Raw genomic sequence first — 21,999 nt, 5'->3', positions numbered from 1 at the left:
GGTTTTAACACATCACACTTTCACTTGATTTAAGTGTTGAATGGGTACTAAAATTTTCTATACCCAAATTTCTTTTTCTAATGCTTTCAGTTTCCTTAGCACACTCATCTGCAACCTTATTTAAGTTGACACAAGCTTCTTTACAATCTTAGGCTTGAGCTTCAAACCCTATAAATTTATGACATAATTGCCTATAAAACTCTGTGCTATCAAGCTTATCATCTCTTGGATACTTCTTCCTTTTGTATCTTGCTCAAGTCCATTTTTTGCATCTCTGTCCATCTTTTTAGAATATATTGGCTAGGAAGCAATTTAATGTCATTTCTATCAAATACTTTAAAAGCATAACAACATAATATGCCAATGGACTCAAACATTTTACAACTACATGAAAATGTGTTATCAACATAATTCAATAACACTTTTAACTCTTTATCACTTTACACCATACCAATTGTATGTTCAAAAACGGGTTCAACTTCATTTCAATGTTTTATATATGCTATTGAAAACAAGTCATACTATTTTTGAAACATGTCCAAAATCACAAGAGTATAAACCTTACAAACTTGTTGTAGTAAAGGAAACCTCTTCATCTTTAACCTTTGCAACTTTTCCCTACATTCAAACTCATATTCCAAATCATTATATAGTTTTTGGTTGACAACTCTTTCAAATTGTTTAAAAAATTGGTACAAATCCAAGTCTGACTTCAAGCAACTTTTCAAATCTACATTTAAACTTTTACTAACTTGAGTACTTCACATTCTTAAGTGAGAACATGCTTCATATAACATTTTGCCAATTTTTCTTTTTATTTGTACAAGTTGGCTAACCACTTGTTTTGTTGAACATTATAATCCCTCAACAATTTGTCCCATGCTATTTGAAAATCACCCTTTTCCTTATATTTGAGCATGCATGCTTTAAAATCTTTCAAAAGATTAGATCCATTCTTCATCAAATTTCCAATATTTTTTATCCCATTTTACCCCAAATGAAAAGTGCATAATCCATGAAATGTTTCAGGCGTTACATCCTTCAAAGCTTTAGCCATTGCATCATCTTGATTTGTGAACATAATTTGGGGCTTTTTTTGCTTGTGTGCTCTAAGCACAAGAACTAAATCTTAATAATGAAGAAGTATGTTAATCTTAACTTATTTACCTTGGAGAATTTGAATTTTCTTGAAATACAACAAATTATACTAGAAGAGGGGTTGAATAATGTGTTAGTCAAAATATAAAATATTTTCGAAGTGAGGGATGCTATAATAGACAAGTTTATAGAACCATTGTCTAGTGACAAAAGGTGAATTATCATCCAATGAGATGTAAAACTTTGTCTTTCAGTAAAAAATCTTGTGTGTAAGGTGTGACAATAATGAACAATGAAATATTTTATAAGTTAATGAAAAACAATAAAAATACTTTGTTTTGTACTAGTTCACTCAACCTAAGTTATGTCCAATTTTCCTTTACCAACTAGAAAATGGTTCCACTAATTAACCTTGATTACAACAAACATTATCCTTCTACTTCTGGCTTACAAGTATTCTCAAGGCCACTTTTGACACAACCCTTAGACTCTCATTGAATCTAAGAACACCCAAATATTATTATGTTACTAAGTCACTCCTGACTTTCACAAACAAAAGTTTGATATAGAATCACAGGTTCTTTACAACACTCAAAGAGTAGATTTACAATAAGGTTTTTATCTCTCACTAATACTTTGTATGCACAAAGGATGGACTCTTTTAAGCTCAGTGTGCTTGTTCTTTTTCTCTCGTTTCTTGATTCATGACTCTTTTTTCTTTTTATATATGTTCGTCAAGGTTCTTCAATCTTTGATGTTGTATTTATAGGTAGAGAGACACTTGTAATTTCGAAGAGTATATTGGGAATCAAATGTTATGATTGTTGTGAAGATTGATTCTTGTTTCCTGAATTAAGCAGATGCTGCACGTTTCTATCTGATTGGATCAAGACTTTTCATATTGTCATTCATAACTCAATATGATCGTTAATTACATAAAAGGAAATAAATGATAGTTACACATATATGTTCATTTTGAAACAAAATCATATAAATTGAAATAAATAGATAATTCAAATAAATGTTTATTCCACTAGCTATTTGGATGCATTGGACAAGTGTTTCATGCTTTCGGTAGATGAGTTATCCATTAATGGATAAGTTTCTTTTGGTGTTGTTTTCAATCATCAAAATTTATATCTTTGTTTTCATCAAAATTATAAGAAATGTATGGATAGTCTAATGTCTAATATTTCTATCATAGATTGATGAGACATTACAACAATTGTTGAATCCGATAACAAAGTTCTCTTGGATGATGAAATCCACCTATTCATCCTTTCTCGACATTGATTCTATATCATGTTGTTTTTCTCGATCTTATTATTACACTGGCTAGCAAAGGTGGTGCGTGGTGGAGGTACGGGAATGTGCGACACAGAGTTGGCCATTGATGATCACGACCAAACATCAATGAACAGGAAACTGAAAAAGAACAAAAGAAAAAAGAAGAAAAATTATCAATCATTAGATTTTAAATAAATTAATCTAACGATAGAAATATTAGTTTCGCACGGTGAAACCCCATTTAAAACGTGCTCTTGCAGTATGCCTCATTATTGAAGGGTTCGCATGCCGTATTCAACCTATTTTGCTTTCATGTGGTAGAAGAAAAAAATGAGAGGATTAAGAAAAAAAAAAAAGTTAGATTAATGAAACGGTGATTTCCACGGTAGATTTGATCTAATAAATCGACAACGGCTGAGATTTTCCCAAAAGGACCCTCATGATGGGAGAGGATCCCGATCCGTTAAAAAGAAGGGTTAATGCGGATCCCACTATTCTGGTGCCACCTGTCGCCAACCAATTGGATAGCAACCCGAATTTCCATTTACCCACTTTACCCCCAACAACTCTTCTCTTCTCTTCCTTCCCCTTTGAAACGCATCCCGAATTGCGAGAAACGGCCCAGCCAGCCTCGGATCCGAAGCACCCACCTAGCCTCTCTCTCTCTCCGAACCTGCCCCTCTCTCTCTTGTTGTTCGTTGAAATTTTTCACTCTTTTTTATCTGTCCGAACAACAACGAAACGCACGGTCGCACGCACGCACGCGCCCCTTCCCCTCCTTCCTTGCTGCTGCTGCTGCTGAAAAGTGCAAACCCTAAACGCTCGCGTTTGGAGGATCAGCTTCGCGCTTCAATGGAGCCTTCTAAATGTCACTGTGAGTTCCCGCACTCTCTCTTTCTATCTCTACAAACCCTAGCTCCCTCTATTTCTCTCTCTAGAAAACGAGAAGGAAATATATAAATAGAGGAAGCGAATCTATGCGTGTGTTGTGTGCAATATCCGAAGCTCATTCAGCTGTTTTGCGCGGCGAAATCGATTTGAATGCTGCCTTGCGAATTCGAATTGCGCGCGTGCTTCCGATCTTGCGTGTTTTCTCGCGAATGTCGCGTTTTCGTGTTTGGTTTGAGCTCAGCTGGTGCTGGAGCTCGTGGAGGGAATTTTAAATTGAGTGTATGTGTGTTTTGCCTCGTTCCGTTTAGGCAAGAGCTGAAAATGAAAGAAGGAAAATTGAATTCGGATTTGGTTTGACTTGCTCGTGTTTGTTTGATTATTAGATTTTAGTTTTGGCGCTTGATTCTTCTTCTTCTTCACTGTTTGTTTGGTTGCCGTGAATTTTCTGGCATCCCTTGGAAGTCTATTCGGGATAAGGCTGTGTTTGGATAAGGAATTATGAGGAGGGAAGAGTGTTTGAAATATTTTGTGTGATGAAGTGCTTTTTCTGATGCTTAATTTATATAGGAGTTTTGAAAGTTCTATAGGATATTTATTGGGTACTTTTTCCCCCCGCTCAAATTGAAGAATTTGAAATAACAAATTTAGAGGTGGAGTTTTTGATATCCCTGCTTGCTTCTCCTCTCTCCCTCCGAGACACCTACTATATTGGTACAGCATTGAAAATGGGGTTAGAAGAAGGTCTTTAAATACAATATTCTGGTGCAACTTCGGTCATTTGGTCTAATAATTGGTTTCTTCACTGTTTTTTAGCTAACTGAGAATGGCTTGGCCTGCACTTCAATGGCATAAAATGGTTGTGTGGACTGGTTTATAATTGTGTGATTATTCTACATGTATTGGGTTATTGGTTTGCCTTAGCTTCAAAACTAAGTCAGGAAATGTGGTCAAGTAAAGTCATGCTGATTTCTAACCTCAGTGCACCCTGTGATCATTAGTACCCTTTGATAAAATGAATTAAATATGAAGTCATTTTATTCGCACACACGTATGTGTATGTAAAACTAATTGGTATGCCTTTATATTTAGCATAAGTAAAAAATGATGCCTTCAGGACAGTACTCAATCTATATAACCATGAATGATTAAGATTAAAACACTAAGTCATGTGATTTTTTAAAGTAGTCATATTAACAATTAATAACTTTTAATCTCGACCATTGATGCGTGGTTGGACTAGCAGAGAGAATTTTCATATTCATCAATTCATGTGCTGAACATATAAATTTTATCTCATCCTTCATTTTCTTGTATTGGCAATCTGAGTTGTGTAATTATATCTAGTTAATTTGAGGTTAGTTGTTAAAAATAGGATACCACATAAATCAGGTTGGTATGAATGGAGATGATGGGTGCGTTTGGTAAATGTCTTGTTATATGTGCAGTTAATTTGTGTGTGTACATGCATTACAGAAGGGGGAAATTTTGAGACTACTGATGATTTGAAGTTTTGGAATACTTCTTGAGGGGTGTTAACTGGTTATGAGTTTGCAGTGAATTAAAGCTTTGATTTTTTATTTGCAGAATGGCTGCTCGGTAGGCCAGTAGGCTGGTACCACAGATGTGATATATTTATCAACTGTCTTAAGGATAGTTAGTTGCGGGAATAGTTAAATACTAGTGCAATGTCAGTATGAAATAACAGATTATTTTGCATCACTAGAAGAACATCCATTTCCAAATAGAGGACAGAAGCTGTAAATAAGGTGTGCAAAATAGAAACATTGCTGTGTGATTCATTATGGCAAGCTAATTTTCCATCTTATATTGCTGTCTTGTGCAAAATTCTCTGTGCTCTTTATTGTGCGTTAAAAGAGATTCTGGTCCAATATCATAGCCCTTGTATTTTGTTATCTCAGAACAAAGTAGTTCTGTAAAATGTAAATGACATTATGCATCTGGTTAACAGTGCCCAAGTATATGTGATATGTCCGTTAGTAGTAAATTGTCACATCTTTTTACTATTATCTTGGTAGTTAATTTACACCATATGGAATTTTACTTGCAGGATGTTTTAATAATTTCAAGGTTAAATGGTAGTTGCTCAGAGGTGCATTTTTGGACAGTATCATACATACCTCAAGAAACTTTTCTTGATCTTCCTGCTATGTAGTTTGTTAAAAATTTTAAACTTTTTCCTTTGATCTACTAGACCTTCATATAAATAGTTGTCTGCTGAAAATTTGTGGGCTGGATTATCTATGCCTGGAAACGAAGTAGGAGACAGGGTCCATAATTTTTTTGGTCAAGAGAACTTGTCCCAGGGACAATATCATTCTCAGGCGGTTGATGGGAACTGGCCAGGACTAAGCAACAATCTGTGGGCTGGTAGCCAGCGATCGACTGGTGTGCCTTTTATTTCCAATTTGAAGAATTTTAATCAACAACAATCAGGTAAAGTTCTAAATCTACAAACTTTCATTTTTTAATTTCAAATTTCTTGATGATATTTAACATGCATTATCCATTTTTGTACAGTTATATTGATTTTAAATAAGTAAATTGTGGTGTTGAAATTTAACTTTGTTATGTGCTATGAGGTTGTCTTTATTAATTACTAATCATACTGCCTTTCTGGGGACAAAGATCCTGAGCAGGGACATGCAAGCTCTCCACGTCTGCGACATGGTTTGAACCTATCTCAGCCTAGTTTTAGGCCTGAGTCTGGCAGAAATCTGCTGCCAAACCAGCAATCAGCTGTGAATGGCTATATACAGGGACAACAGGTTTTTCAGACCAGGCAGAATGAAGCTAACATTTTGGGAGTGGACACAGAGTCTGATTGGAATAGTCTGTCAAGAGGAATACCAGTGCTGGAGTCACAAGGGAGTGGTCTTGAACTCTACAAGAAAAACTTGGCTAGGAATGATGCTGCTGAATCTCCAGTCAATTTTGATTTTTTTGGTGGTCAACAGCAAATAGGTGGACGGCATGGTGGAATGCTTCAACCTTTACCTAGACAGCAGTCAGGCATAAATGAAATGCATCTATTAAAGCAGCAAGCAGTACTTAACCAGATGCAAGAACTTCAGAGGCAGCAACAATTTCATCACTTAGAAGCGAAGCAACAGAATTCTATTGCTCCGACTTCCTCCATTTCAAAACAGGCAGTTGCAAGCCATTCTGCATCTCTCATCAGTGGCATTCCCATTAATGAGGTATCTAACATTATATGGCAGCCTGAAGTTATGCCAACTAATGCTAATTGGCTTCAGCATGGTGCCTCTCCAGTTCTGCATGGGTCCTCTAATGGACTTGTGTTATCCCCTGAACAAGGACAGGCATTGCGTCTTATGGGTTTGGTTCCTAATCAGGGTGATCAGTCTCTTTATGGGGTTCCAATTTCTGGTTCAAGAGGCACACCTAATCTGTATAATGTTCAAGCAGATAAGCCTGCAGTGCCTCAGGTTTCTATCCCACACCAGTATTCTCATGTTCATGGGAACAAACCTGCACTGCAGCACATATCAGCTGGTGATAATTCATTTTCTCCTCATCAATATACTGCATTTCCAGACCAACTTAACACAAATGATGGGACTTCAGTTTCAAGGCAGAATGTTCAAGGGAAAAATATGTTTGGTTCTACTGCTCACAGTATAAATAATGGACTGAATATGGAGAACTTGCAGCAAATGAATTCTGAGCAAAGAATTGCACCAATGCAAGATTTTCACGGGAGGCAAGAACTAGCTGGATCTTTAGAGATGTCGCAGGACAAGATGCTTGTGCAGGCTCCTCCTTCACAGAACATGGCTACCTTAGATCCTACTGAAGAGAAGATTTTGTTTGGTTCAGATGACAGCTTGTGGGATGGGTTTGGCAGTAATATGGGTGGTTTCAGTATGCTGGATGGTACAGATAGTTTTAGTGGGATTCCATCTATTCAAAGTGGGAGTTGGAGTGCACTTATGCAGTCTGCTGTAGCAGAAACTTCTAGTAGTGACATAGGCAAACAAGAGGAGTTGAGTGGTCTAAGTTTCCGGAATTTGGGACAGTCGTCTGGAAATGAACAGCCTTCAACTATTGATAGCAGCAAACAACAATCTATTTGGACTGACAGTAACTTGCAATCAGCATCCAATATAAATTCAAGACTTTTTCTTTGGCCTGATGGTGTTAGTAGGCCAAATGCCTCTGAAAATTATTCTGGTGTTTCTGGGTTTCATCAGTCAGGTCCTGATACTTTGCATGAACAGCATAACAGGTTACAGAACAATTCTCAGAGATCAATTCCACAGTTTTTAGAAAGAGGCAAATGGTTAGATTGCAGTCCTCAGCAAAAACAACTTGCCGAAGGGGGTCACATATTTGGAAATGCTGCTAACTCTTCAGGTATAGAAAAAAACCAGCAGACCATATTGTCATGTAATAGTAGTGGTGATCCTTTCAATAAATCTAATGGATGGGATATTATGAAATTGCCATTTGATAGAAGTTCAAATTTCAAAACCCATGAAAGTGAAAACTTATCGCAGCCCCATCACGAGAAAGCTATGTGTGAGGAGATGGGCCAGATTCCTGCTATGTGGGAACCTGATTCTGATACTAATTCATCTGTTGGAATGGAACATGTGAAGTCTGCAGGTAATATGCAGGTTTGTGGGGAAGATTCTGGTACAAATGGTATTGCTACATTGCCAAATTCAGGCACTGCATGGTTCAGCCAGCAAAGCAGCAAGCAGCTCCCTAATTTTGATGTATGGAGGGATGCAGAGTCAGCAGGAAGCTATAGAAGAAATGAAGTTCCAGGAAAGTATAAGCATCATATGGAGAAGAATCCCTTAGTTTTGGAATCATCAAAGGATGGAAATGTAGAAGGTGCGGCACATGATTTGGAGAATTCTAACAAAAAGGAAAAATCTGCAGATAGTCTTGGCTCTAATCCTTCCAATCCTAGAGCTGGTGGTATGAGAGAAAATAGTAGTTTTGATGGCAATGATTTGCATAGTCCAAAGTTATCTGGTCAGGGAAATCGAAGACCTCCTGTTTCTCGTAAATTTCAGTATCACCCAATGGGGGATCTGGGTGTTGAAGTGGAACCTTATGGAATTGGAAACAAACATGTCAAAAATTCACAGCCTATGCCCCATCAACCCTTGGGAGGACAGTCAAAGTATGGTCATTCTGACAGGAAATATAATGAAATGAATAAGGTAATTTGTTTTTTTTTTTTTTGGAAGGCTGAAAATGTATATATTATTAATAATAAAACCAGTACCAGTGGTACCAGAGATTATAAATACAAAGCACCAAGGTGCTATCCTCCAATAAAACCATCAACAAAAGCCAAAAAACAGCCAGATCCAACCCCAACTAGGCAACGAAATTGGAAATATTAGAGGACCAGTAGTGGAAGCTAGTACTAAACTTTTTATCCTTAGCCTTTAACCATGACCAGGTTAAGAAAATAGCATGATCCATGACTTTACAGGGATCAAAAGGTTTTCCTTGGAAAATCAAATGATTCCTATGCTGCCATATAGAGCTAGTTAATGCAACCCACCACCCACATCTTGTACTGTGATTCACATTTGCCCCAAACCCATCACAGAACTGATAAAAATGGTGAACCGGGGTAATGGAAAGGGGACCTACTACCCGAACCCAGCGCATAGATTCCCACCACAGGCCATTTGTCAGCTTACAGTTGAAAAACAAATGACATACATCCTCCTGCACACAGCCACATAAGGAACAGGTGTCTTCTTGAGTAATAGCATTTCTTCTTAAAAGGTTGACCTTGGTAGGTAGTCTATTTTTAAGTAGTCTCCAGCAGAAGATCACAGCCCGAGGGGGAATTTTCAGCTGCCATATAGTCTTAAAAATGTTGCCATCAGAATATACTGAAGTGGTGTTCATGCATAAGCTATAAGCTGATCTAGTAGTATATTGACCATTAGATTCAGCCAACCACAGCATATTATCTTTCACCTGTCTTTGAATAGGAACAGAACTGATTTCCTCCATAAACTGCACAGCCAAATGGCTTTCATGATCAAAGAGATTCCTCCTCCACCTCATGTCCCACCTCCAGCTATTATGATTAAAATGTCCCATTTGAGAGATGTGGTCCTTTTGCTGTCTACTTATGAGGAAAAGCTGATTATACTTCTGCTGCAGAGTATGTTGTTCCCCTAGCCAGTTATCAGTCCAGAATTTAATATTCTCCCCACTCCCAACCTTCCAAGCCAAGTTGTCTTTAAAGATACTGTTAGTTACCTTGTTATATACTTTTTATGAAAGTGTACCTATTATTTGCTTAAAATTTCCTGTCTTGAAGAATCTAAAGTTGTTTATATCCTTTACAATGTGACCAAAACATGCTCCTGATTTTCAGGGTGACTCAAAAAGCTTAGAAAACAATGCTTTGAAAAGCATACACCCTGGTCAAATGTCAAAAAAATTAACCTCATTTGACAGAAGTGTTGGGAATTATGCCTCACAGAAGACTGCATCATCCAGGTAGTTGAATTTGAAATATGTCTTCATGCTTTAGTTTTAAACCTATTAATATAGTGCCATAATGTGGTACTTACTGCTTAATTATTATTGAAGTTATCTGCTTTTTGTCATGAAAGGTAGCCATGACATGCATTCTTTTTACTTTTGCATGTGGTACTTCCTGCTAAATTATTGTTAATATAATATAATCTGCTTTCTGTCATGAAAGTTAATCATGGCATGCATTCTTTTTACTTTTGCATGTGCTAAACTACTGGTCTATTGGTGCTGATACCTGTTTTACATCTTCTCTCTCTTTCCATTTCCCACTATATATGCTTGCATGACTTATGTGATGATCCTAAGTCAACTGTTTGCTTCAATTTGTTAAAACTATTGTTGTCAAAATATTCTTGAGCTTGGACCAGTCAAGGGGTTATGGCATTGCAACAAAAAAAAGACTTTCTAACTGCCATTTATCTTCCAGGGTGCCTGAAACTGACTCTTCTGATGGATCTGGTGCACATCCTCCGGAAAATCAAAGTTTTTTCTCTCAGGGCATTGGTTTACAATTGGCTCCCCCTACTCAAAGGCTTCCTGTGGTATCTTCTTATGGCTCATCAGAGACAGATCATACTACACCGCATGTGTCTGAGACAAGGGATAAGGACCATACATGGTTGGGTACTAATCAGACGTTTCCATCTCTAGATCCATCCCATGGGGAGCTTAGGAGTAATATTTCTAGCACAGCAGGACAAATTTTTGATAAGGCATCACAATACGGTATGCTGGGAAACATTCCACAGGCTTTTACATCTGGTTTTCCTTTCTCCAGGATCCATACTCAGAATCAGAATTTGGCAAGTCTTGGTGGACAAGTAGCAAATACTCAATCTGCTAATGTAACTTTCACTGCTTCCATGAATCAGACTGATGAATACTGTGAAAAAGCTCAAACTAGTCAATCTGAATTGGCTTCTGCTCAGGACATGTCCCAGCTGAGTGCTATAGACGAAGATCGTCTGAGAGATCCGGCCATCCAAATTTTGACAGCAGAGACTGGCACTCAGCCTTCTGTTACTTTTAGTGCATCTCTACATGGCACCCCTTCAAAAGTTACGCACAATGTATGGACCAGTTTTTCTAGCAAGCAACATCCTAATGCTTCAAGGTTTCTATCCCAGCCCCAACAAATTAATGATTGTGAAATGATCTCCAGCTCACAGAAGCCAGGTGATGAGGGTTTGGAGAAAGATGGCAATGACCATTCTGGTACTGGCCCTTGTTCTGCTTACTCCAATAATTCTGTGGGAAACTCGCTTAAAGAAATCTCTGTGCTGCAGACATTGCCTGAGAGTGTTGTTGCTTCTGAACAGGCTGCATGTTCATCACATTTGAAAGAAACTGTTGGAAAACCTACTCTTGATGCATCTCAACCCAGCCCAACTGCTACTCCCAGAGATATTGAGGCTTTTGGCCGATCTCTAAGACCAAACATTGTTTTGAATCATAATTTCTCCTTGTTGGATCAAGTTCAATCTGCAAGAAACATGGAGACTGATCCTAGTAATCGGGATGTCAAGAGATTGAAAGTTTCTGATAATATAGTGGTGGAAAAACAGCTGGTAGATTCCAACCATGGGCAACAGTTGTCATATGGGTATGATAATGTGATCAAAGATGGGTGGTCAGGTAATAATTCCATGCCATCATCAGATCCTAATATGCTAAGCTTTTCAACAAAGCCACTTGATGGACAGTACACAAATGCATCTTCTCAAGAGGAGGTTGGTTATGGTCAAAAAATTGCTCTTAATGTTGCTGACAGTAACAAAGCAGCCTCTGTTAAAAGTGATTATTCTCTGGTAAATCCTCAAATGGCACCATCATGGTTTGAGCGATATGGAACTTTTAAAAATGGTAAGATGTTGCCAATGTACAATGCACAGAAGATGACTGCTGCTAAGATAATGGACCAGCCTTTCATTGTAGCAAACCAATCAGATAGTTTGCGCTTTCATAATTCAGTAGAGCAAATTCAGAGTGTCAGTGATGCCCAGCTAAGTAATGCTAGTGAAAGTCCAATGCCTGCTTTAGCTGCAAGTAAGCATGCAGACTCTCAGTTATCGACACCTGCTGTTGAACCCGACTTACTTATTATGAGACCGAAGAAGCGAAAAAGTGCCACATCTGAACTCATACCATGGCATAAAGAACTGTTAGAGGGTTCTGAAAGGCTTCGAGATATCAGGTGGTTGCCAAAACTAAGTGATTTAATGTGCTTATTTTTCGGTGTTGCTATTGTTGGTGTAGTAAAAGATCCCATGTCTCCAGTTGATATTGTGTTGTTTCAATTGTTTTGAAAGAAAATGGTGTGTTTCCATAGTGTCAGTATGACTATTTTAATATTGTTTTATGTTTATCAATATATCAAGTATTTGTTTTCCTATAACTTAAAATTTCTTACTATGTGGCAGTGCGGCAGAATTAGACTGGGCTCAAAGTGCAAGCAGATTGATTGAAAAGGTTTGTTTATAATAAAATCAGTCTACGCATGAATCTATAATTCTATAATTTATGAGTTCACTTTACTCTGTATAATTATAATTATAGGTTGAAGACAGTGTGGAGGTAGTTGAAGATTTGCCAGCAGTGGTGAAGTCAAAAAGAAGACTTGTCTTGACTACACAGCTTATGCAGCAACTACTTAGCCCTCCTCCAGCTGCAGTTCTTGTAGCAGATGTGCAGTTGCATCATGAGAGTGTGGTCTACTCAGTTGCCAGATTAGCATTAGGAGAAGCATGCAGTTCAATCTCATGGTCCAGATGTGATACACTTTTGCCTCCTGGCAACAAGAACCTGTAAGTACCCCCCCTCTGTATATTCTATATATGCATGTCATAGTTGTCAATAGCATTAAATAGTGGTGCTATCGGAGGAGTGGCTGGAGCATGCTACAGAAAATTGAATAGCATCACAATTTGAAGTAGCAGCAGTTGCTGCTGCAACTGTGGACAGAATCATGGCTGGAGTGGTCACTATTGGAGTGGGTCATGAATAATCTGTTTTAACCATGAAACAGTGTCATATATGGCTGTTTACTCTCCTTTTTGTTACGTGCACACTTTTATGAAGTAGCACCGACTGTTCTCCTTTCCAATGAACACACCCTTCTCTGGCAACATCACCAGCATTTTCTGGCCAGCTGGGACAGTCTTTGGCCACCTCAACCACTCTGCATCCTCCGTTCTCCATAGTTTCCGATCATCCCTGAGACCTCAGTGGCCATTTTTTTGGTGAACCTGTCTCTGTTTCTGGCCAACCATGACTAGGGGTGCTCATAATTTGGGTATTTACATAACTATAACCATAACTAATAAATAACTAGATTATAAGTGGGTATTATAACTATAATCATAACTAGTTTTTAAAATATGGGTATAATTTGATATAACTAGTTATTGTTTTTAAAATATGGGTATATAACTTGTTATGAATAAACTAGCTATATAACCAATTATATAACAAGTTATGTCTAGAACCAATTATACAACTAGTTATGGATGAACAAAAATAAGTTATTTGAAATACCTATAACTATAAAATTGGTTATAGTTTTATACCTACTTTTATAAAACTAGTTATATAATCTAATTATAGTTATAGTTATTTTTTTAAAACTAATTTATTTGAGCATCCCTAACCATGACCTTTGCTGCCTTGCTCTGTTCTGTCCCTTTGTAGTTCTGTTTTTTTTTTTTTTAATCTCTCTATAACAGATCTTTCATCTTCTTGTTCTCTACTCTAATCTGGGCATCTCTCCTAAAGGTTTGGCTTATTACTTTGCCAAATGGTAGTGTTATCCATGTAGTTGACCTCATTTAGTGGGATAAGGCTTTGTTGTTGTATTCTAATTGGTTAGAATAATATCCATCCTGCTACCTGCTGTAGCATTTTCAGGGTCAGCCACTCTGCGTTGCTATTTAGGATTGATAATTATGATGTATGTATAAGGGATCCGTGTTTACATTGGTGTAAGTCAATCACTCTAATAATCTTTTACTTCATAACTTATCCCAAAATTTTCTGTAGGATTGGAAGTTCCTTATAATATTAGATCATATATGTATATCATTCATTAATCCAAAATTTAGCACTTCATTAATATTCATTAAAATTAATATGATATATACCCTTGAAAATATGAAAATAAGAAATATTTGTGTTTTTATTGTTCAATTTTATAAATTTAATAATTGAGACAAGCAATCAATGTAATGGATACTTATAATTCAATAGTTGGATCGATAAAATCGTATACTAATATAAAGTCATCTAATGAATGTGCTAATGCTAAAGTCTTGTGCCATTGTAAACTGATCCCTTCTCTATATTACTTTCTGCTTCATTTAACAATTAACATTTTTTAGTGATATGTTCTGTAGGCTGCCAGAGAAGTGCAAATCATCCGATAAAATTGATCATTACATTTTGAAAGTTACGGACTTTGTTGATAGAGCAAGGAAATTGGAAGATGATATATTGAGGTACTATCATAGTATATACTTTTGTGCTTTATATACGTTATTTTATTCTCTTCATTGGGTTTCTGGTCTATACAAGTAACAAATTGGATATTCGGGCTCATGTGTCTGTATGCATGCAAATATGAACAGGTGCTTTGGTATTGAAATCTCAAAGGTTAACATAGATATTTGTCTTTTTATTTCTTCTGTGTCGTATTTGGCAAATTTAAGTTGTTGAAATAGGGCTTTTGTCTTGATTGGTTACTTTCCTTTTGCTTCTCTAAGTCGGTCTCACATGTTCAATTGACTCAACAACTCATGAGATAGAGATACAAGCTTTTCTTGTATAAGTGGCTTCCCTAGAAAATTTAGGTTAGAATTTGTGTATTATATGTTTGGATAGAATCAAAAAGTGTGCTTATAATGTGGAAGAGGGTTCTGCTTTTGATGTTGCTATTATAGCTCTTTTTTGAATGCTGAACTGAAATAGATGAGATTATTTATAAAATTGAAGAGTCAGGTAAGTGGCTGCTTGATAGCAGAATTTGCATAATCCTCTGATTAAGAAATGATAGATGCAACAAAGACATCACATTTTATATATATTGAGATTAAGTAGCACTTGAATGAAGATCAATGAATTGAAAATGTGAAATCCTCCATACTCATTTGTTGAAAGGTTGAATGTTATTACATGAGGAAGTTTTAGGGATTACGAGAATGACTTTTCTAATAGCTTGAGTGAGTTATTCAGCTGATCTAGTATTTATATACACTGTGTTTTGTGTTTATAAGGAGATTAATGATGATTCTAGTTCCTTAGTACATGCACGGTATATTCTGGGTACAAGAATAGTTTTGTACCTGTCTCTGAAAGGCATTTAATTACTAATTCCAACACTTGCTCAAGCTAGAGCATATAAGTCAAATATTCCAAGCTTGAAACAAATATATTGAATTCTTGGTCCTCTTAGAGATTTTGTGAAATTACTAGTTAATGATTAGAGCTAAAATTTGATAATGGCTTCTTAAGAGAGAACTTTCACCGAAACAAAATGATCATCAATTTCTATCTATATGTTTAGTTTGTTCATGGAATGGAACACTAAATTGGAAGCTATATGAAGAGTCGCTTCATTATCACTACATAATTTCATTTGCTGAGTGAGTATCTCCGAACTTCAATAAGCTTAAGTGGAATGCTTATCAATAGGTTTGTTTCCTTTGTCCTCATTGAGCAGACCTTATCCTGGTTTATGTAGTTAATTGCTATGCGTTAGCGCCTTAGCGGCAATTTGTGGGGTGCATTCGTGGATTTGAAACAGGTATGATGCCTAACCTTGGTGCAGCCTGGGTTAGCTGTTGTGGTGGGTGCGGCCGTATTTTGTGGCTAAATGGTGCTAGGGTGAGTGCATGAGCAGCTGCGATTCTGTGCTTGGGGTGAAAAATTGAAATTTCTCCCATTCATTTGCTGTTTCGAATTCGTTTTTGGGCTTTTTGAATTTTTTAAGCCTTTTCATTCCCCCCACCCCCAATTAATTCTTCTGTCTTTTCCAAATTTTCCCATGTTATGTCTTTTACCAATCCAACCCTATTAATCTTTTTGTCTTTTCCATTTAAGTTCCCCCTTTTTTCCTTTTGGTTTGTTGGGCTTCAATTTGAGTCAAGTTTAATCTTTTTATTTATTTGTTTATTTAATGAATAACTTATAATATAATTATATACTAAAAAATAATAAAGAAATGTAATAAACTAAATAATTATCAAAAAAATATTATAAACTAAATAATAATAATTATAAACTAAATAAAGCATTTGTAATAATAAACTAAAGAAGAAGAATAATAAAAATATAATAAAAGTATAAAAAAGCAGTAAACTATTTAAAGCATAACTTATAAAATAATAAACAATAATAATATAATAAACCAAATAAAAATAGTAATACAAAACTAAAAAAAACGTAACATAATATAATAAATTAAAGAAAAATAGTAATAACAAAATTCAAAATAGTGGCCATCCTGCTTTCTGCTATCCCGCTTTAGTGGCTTTGGGGTTGGTCTCTATGTGCCATTATCCGGGATTGACTACTTGGGTGTCAGTGCCTTTTTCAATGTACCTCAGAATTTGGATCACTGCATCCCCATGATCATTATGAGGAGATTACATGAATTGACTCACCCAACTACAGGAGGAAATATCTGGTCTTGAAATACTGGGGTAGATGAGTTTTCCAAACAATCTCCGATATCTTCTGAATTTTGCCCTAGGTAGGTAGTAGTTTTTAATTTGTGTAACTGTCCATGGAACTATCAACAGGTCTACAATCCATCATACCAATTTCTTTAAGTATGTCTAATGCATAGTTACTCTGAGATGATAATCTCATCCTTTGATTGAGAAACTGCGAATTACAAAAGAGATCTTGAACCTACTCTTAATAACAAGTTGTGACTAAAGAATGAAGTGTTTTATTCCATGATAATAGTTAATAATACCATATTTATATACAAAGCAAAGAGAATAAACTAACATACCCTAGTGCGCGGAGGCTCCTCACTATGTGAAGGTATAGGTGAGGATCATTATGCAAAGATGCTGTTTCTGGATTCAAATCCATGACCAACTGGTCACTAAGGCACAACATTACTGCTGTGCTAGTGCTCGTCCTCCCCATGAAGAGAATCAATTCCATAAATTTACGATTAAATCTATCTAAATGGTCTGCCTGTCTAAATGGAAGATATCAGGGATCGAGGATTGGATGACCAGAAAGACATGAGAGAGAAACACGTTAGAGAGAGAGAGAAAGAGAGACAGGGAGAGAGACAGGCACTCTGTAGAGGAAGAGCGCCTGAGAGAGGGAGAGCACGCCTTTTAGAGAGACAGAGAGGTTCCCTGAGAAATCGAGAGCCTACAAGAGACCGTTCTTATGACAACAACAGAATATACAGACGCAGCAGGGAGAGGGGGAGAGATAGAGATAGGCGACACGAGGAATATCTCCCACGTTGTCGGAGCATCTCTAGAAAGACGCGACAAGACGAAACATACGGAAGCTCGAAGGGGGGGAACCAGGAACATAATAGACAGGATGCTGAACCTGATCAGGAAGTATGGACCAAGGTGATAAGAAGGAGGGAAGCAAAGGCAGCAAAGAAGAACTATACCCAGAACAGATCACTACATAACCTCTCGGCAAACCACCCCAACTGGAGAGACAAGGAGGATATTACATCCTTTTACTTCACTAATTTCACAGACAACGTTAATGAAGTGAGGCTCTGGGGGAAGTTTAAGATTTGGGGAGATGTGCGTGAAGTTTTCATTGCCAAACGTCGTAACAAGGAGGGAAGAAGGTTCGGCTTCGTGAGGTTCAAGGACGTTTCGGACGTAAAGCTTTTGGAGACGCACCTGGACAATATCTTCATTGATGACCATAAGCTGTTCGTTAACCTTCCCAGGTTCACAAGGCTAGCGTCGAATGTTCATACGCATACAAAAGTAGATAAAAAGGAAAAGCAAAGTAAAGAAGCTGTCAAGGATTCTCAGGCCACTAATAGACCTCGGGTGAGATCATATGTGGAAGTGGTGGCTCAGAAAGGAGGCTTAGGAGGAACAACGACAGCTGTAGATGGCATTCCAACAATTACCATCGTACCTAATAAAGGTCGGGAAGTCTGGTGTAAAGGGGCTTGGGTTGGTAGGTTGAAGAAACCGATGCAGGCGGAGAAGATGGAGGACTACATATCGTGGGAGCTGGGATATAGCATCAGCGCTAGATCCCTCGGAGACGACATAGTACTAATTACTGGTCTTTCAGCGGATAAGGCCCAACAGCTTATCAACTCAGAGACGAACGGCGGCAATACCCTCTTTTATTCCCTCGAGAGGTGGCGTCCGGGGTACAGGGTATCTAATCGGATCGTGTGGCTTCAAGTATGGGGTTTCCCGATTGAAGCATGGGAAGTGGACCATATGAAGCAGGTCGTCTCAACCATCGGAGACGTGATCGAGGTCGATGAAGACACCGAGGACAGGAGGAGACTGGATCGTGCACGATTGTTAGTACGAACTCCCCTGCCGCCGGCGATAATCAAGGAAACAATCGTTCGTTGTGGTGAAGAAGATCACAGAGTGTGGTTGGTGGAGGAGGTAGGTGACGGCGGGGACATGCGGAGAACCAGATTATCCATGTCCGGCGAGTGGACGGATGAGGTCACGTCGGAGGAGGAGGGTGTTGCGGAGGAAGACGATGACGGTGACACCGCATTTTCCTACTCGCCGGAGCTGTCAGTAACCAACAACAACTTCTTCTTGAACCACCAGTCAAAAGTTTTACCCAGCGGTCCTTGTGGCCAAACTCGGGATCGGTTTGAATCAGTGGACAAGAGCCCAAATCCTGATAATTGCAGACCTAACGCAGGTGGCGCAGCAAGGCACTCTCAGGGCCCTACTTTGACAAAGGCTGACCAAGGGTATGTGTGTGCAGAGGAGATGCAGGGAAATCTTTCCCCAGTGGTCATAACATCGGAACCCGAGTTAGACGTGCTTCGAAAGTCTGAGGAAGACCAAAATGGAAAAGTTTCAAATTTTGAAGAACCAATAGGTCAGCAGTGTATTACCCATGGGGATTATAAGACATGTGCAACGGATAGGGGAGACTTTTATGACACAGGCCACATACAGGGTCAAAAGAACGTTGGGCCAAGTTCCACTTCGGGCCTAATAACGAAACTGGAGGAGTGCAAAAAGAAAAAACATATAACAATGACCCAGACTGCTAGCAGGAACATGGACGGGTTCCCTAAAGTTTATGCTAGGCAGCGGAATGGCCCATTAAAGGGCTGCCTTCTTAAGCCTGTAGCTGAAGAAAATACACTGGACATGGAGGACAAGGTTGTTCCTGACCCAAAGGACTCTTTCACTAAAGGTCCTCTCAGCAGGAACAGGGGAGAGATGGAGGGGGAGGCGGAGGAGGTTAACAGTGTTGATGGGAATCCCTTGGAAGACCTTGAAGATGCCAATCAGCAGTGGACCCTTGCGAAATCCCTGGGTCTTCAGCATGCATCAGATCAGGAAGGCATTCACAGCTTCAAGAACATGGAGACTCGGGATAGGAAAGAGGCATTACAGCTGGGAAACAGGAGTATCCATAAATGAATATTATATCCTATAATATTAGAGGGCTAGGTAGAGGTCTCAAATGGACTTCTATCAGGAGTTTGGTAGGGAAGCTTCATGTTGATCTCTTGTGCCTTCAAGAAACCAAGAAAGACTGTTTAGACAAAGCCTCGTGTCAATTTCTTTGGGGCCAAAGTGATCTGGAGTGGGAATGGCAGCCTGCCATTAATGCTGCTGGGGGTTTACTATGTATATGGGATAATAATAAATTTCAGGTTGATTTTCGATGCTCAGATAAAGATTATATTATGTTGGGTGGAGTTTGGCTGCCTCAAATGCAAAGAGTAGTAGTTGTTAACCTCTATGCCCCTTGTGATACTGCTGGGAAGAGGCAGCTATGGCAGAACCTTAGTAATAGAAAAGCTCAGTCTCTTGATTCCTGTTGGTGTTTGGTTGGAGACTTCAATTGCATCAGATACCCTTTAGAAAGACAAGGGATTAGCAATAGTAATCCAGACTCTCAAATCATAGAAGAATTCAATGAATGGCTTGCGGATATGGGGGTGGAGGACATCCCCTGTATGGGTAAACCTTTTACTTGGGTTAGGCCTAATGGAACTTGCAAAAGTAAACTGGACAGGATTATGGTTTCGGATGGCTGGATGGATCTATGGCCTGATAGTTCTCAATTCAACCTTGAGAGAAATTTTTCTGACCACTGCCCTATTCTCCTTCAATCTAAAATTATTGATTGGGGCCCAAAGCCTTTTAAGGTCTTTGACGGTTGGTTAAAGATCAAGGAATTTCAGCAAGTAGTGAAAGATTGTTGGCTCGGTTTTCAGCCCTGGGGGGGGGGGGGTTTTGTTTTAAAAACCAAGCTCAAGAACCTCAAACAGAGGTTGAAAAGATGGAGTAAGGAGAATTCAGCAGACATTAATATCCAAATTAAGAAGCTGCAACAGAGTTTGAATGAGATGGAGAACTCTATGCCCTCTCAGCTCTCGGAGATTCAAATCAAGCAGCTGAAGGACCTTCAATCACAGCTTTGGAAAAAGGCTAGCCTCCTGGAGTCTATCTTGAGGCAGAAAGCTAGAAGTAGATGGGTTAAAGAGGGGGATTGCAATAGCTCTTATTTTCACAAATTAATAAATTTCAGTAGGAGGAGAAATGCGATTAGGGGACTATATATTGATGATGCTTGGGTTGAAGATCCTTCCCTGGTCAAGGCAGAGGTTTTGCAGCACTTCCGAAATAGATTTCATGAATTGCAGCAGCAAAGACCTAACCTTGATGGAGTCCACTTCAATGCTTTATCTGATCTTCAAAGGGATAGCATGGTTGAGCCTTTTAATGAAGAGGAGATCACTTGTGCTGTGTGGAGTTGTGGCAATGACAAAAGCCCTGGGCCTGATGGGCTTAACTTCAGATTTATTAAGCACTTTTGGAAGGAGCTTAAATCTGATTTCCTGAGATTTTTTGATGAATTCTTCGTTAATGCCACCTTCCCCAAAGGCAGCAACTCCTCCTTTATTGCACTTATCCCTAAAGTGAAAGACCCTCAAGAAATCAATGATTTCAGACCTATATCCCTTATAGGCTGCTCTTATAAAATTGTTGCCAAAGTGTTGGCTAACAGGCTGAGAAAAGTTATGCCTCATCTTGTAGATGAAAGGCAGACAGCTTTTATTCAGGGAAGACAATTACTTCATGGTGTTCTGGTGGCTAATGAAGTGATTGAGGAGGCTAGAAGATCCAAGCAGCCGTGTATGGTGTTTAAGGTGGACTTTGAGAAGGCCTATGATTCTGTATCTTGGCAATTTCTCATTTATATGCTGAAGAGATTGGGGTTTCATGAGAGATGGATTAGGTGGATAAGGGCCTGCATCAATTCGGCTTCCATTTCGATCCTTGTTAATGGCAGCCCAACTTCAGAATTTATCCCTCAAAGAGGATTGAGACAAGGGCCCCATCAGCTATAATTCATAGGATTTCTACCATCCAAAGACAATTCCTTTGGGGGGGAAAACCAGATGGAAGGAAGATTGCTTGGATGTCTTGGAGCCAGTGCTGCACTCCTAAGCATATGGGAGGATTGGGGATCAGAGATATCCAAAGTCTTAACAAGGCTTTGCTGTTCAAATGGAAGTGGATGATGTTCCACCAACCAGACCAGCTTTGGACTAGAATCCTGAACTCTAAGTATAATGGCTGGAGGGGATTAGAGCATGGTCCTAGAAAGCAGTATTTCTCTACTTGGTGGGCTGACTTAAGGGCCATCTTTCAACATCAGAATGTGATCAATGCTGATAATCAAATTAGGTGGAAGCTGGGGAGAGGCGACAAATTCCTGTTTTGGGAGGATCCTTGGGGCGATGAAGGAGTTCCTCTCAAGGATCAATTCCCTGAATTATTCTCTATTTCTTCTCAAAGGGATTTAACAGTGGCAGAGGTGGGATCTTGGACTGAGAATGGGTGGGTCTGGAATATGGTTTGGAGAAGACACTTGTTTGATAATGAGGTGCAGCTAGCCTCTAAATTCATTGATCACATCCATCAAATCAGA

The 21,999-nt window shown here is 38.5% G+C and overlaps 1 protein-coding gene across 4 annotated transcripts; it reads left to right on the top strand.

The window, feature by feature from the left end:
- The first annotated feature begins 2,974 nt into the window (after positions 1–2,974).
- On the top strand, positions 2,975–14,551 carry LOC100810428 (uncharacterized). Of its 4 annotated transcripts, none has more exons than XM_014776595.3 (9): positions 2,975–3,259; positions 4,861–5,033; positions 5,345–5,730; positions 5,923–8,492; positions 9,677–9,801; positions 10,268–12,034; positions 12,261–12,309; positions 12,397–12,644; positions 14,214–14,551. In XM_014776595.3, exons 3-9 carry the CDS (start codon positions 5,538–5,540, stop codon positions 14,407–14,409), a joined length of 5,148 nt encoding a protein of 1,715 aa, XP_014632081.1. In that variant the 5' UTR covers positions 2,975–3,259; positions 4,861–5,033; positions 5,345–5,537; the 3' UTR covers positions 14,410–14,551. The 4 variants fall into 4 exon arrangements, with proteins under 4 accessions (XP_014632081.1, XP_006582009.2, XP_014632082.1 ...); XM_006581946.4 differs by having other exon boundaries at positions 4,861–5,042; XM_014776599.3 differs by having other exon boundaries at positions 2,976–3,259; positions 4,861–5,042; positions 14,229–14,551.
- The last annotated feature ends 7,448 nt before the right edge of the window (positions 14,552–21,999 follow it).

Source organism: Glycine max, chromosome 6 (genome assembly GCF_000004515.6).
Source record: "Glycine max cultivar Williams 82 chromosome 6, Glycine_max_v4.0, whole genome shotgun sequence".
NCBI classification, from domain to species: Eukaryota; Viridiplantae; Streptophyta; class Magnoliopsida; order Fabales; family Fabaceae; genus Glycine; species Glycine max.
This window is presented reverse-complemented; position numbering and strand designations above follow the sequence as displayed.

What these genes read in the sequence shown, in the direction of transcription:
- LOC100810428 (XM_014776596.3), top strand. Translation starts at nt 5,538, where the DNA reads ATGCCTGGAAACGAAGTAGGAGACAGGGTCCATAATTTTTTTGGTCAA. An exon ending in TTTTAATCAACAACAATCAG is followed by an intron (nt 5,731 to 5,922) that starts GTAAAGTTCTAA and finishes CTGGGGACAAAG; the next exon opens with ATCCTGAGCAGGGACATGCA. An exon ending in CCTCCTGGCAACAAGAACCT is followed by an intron (nt 12,645 to 14,213) that starts GTAAGTACCCCC and finishes AACATTTTTTAG; the next exon opens with TGATATGTTCTGTAGGCTGC.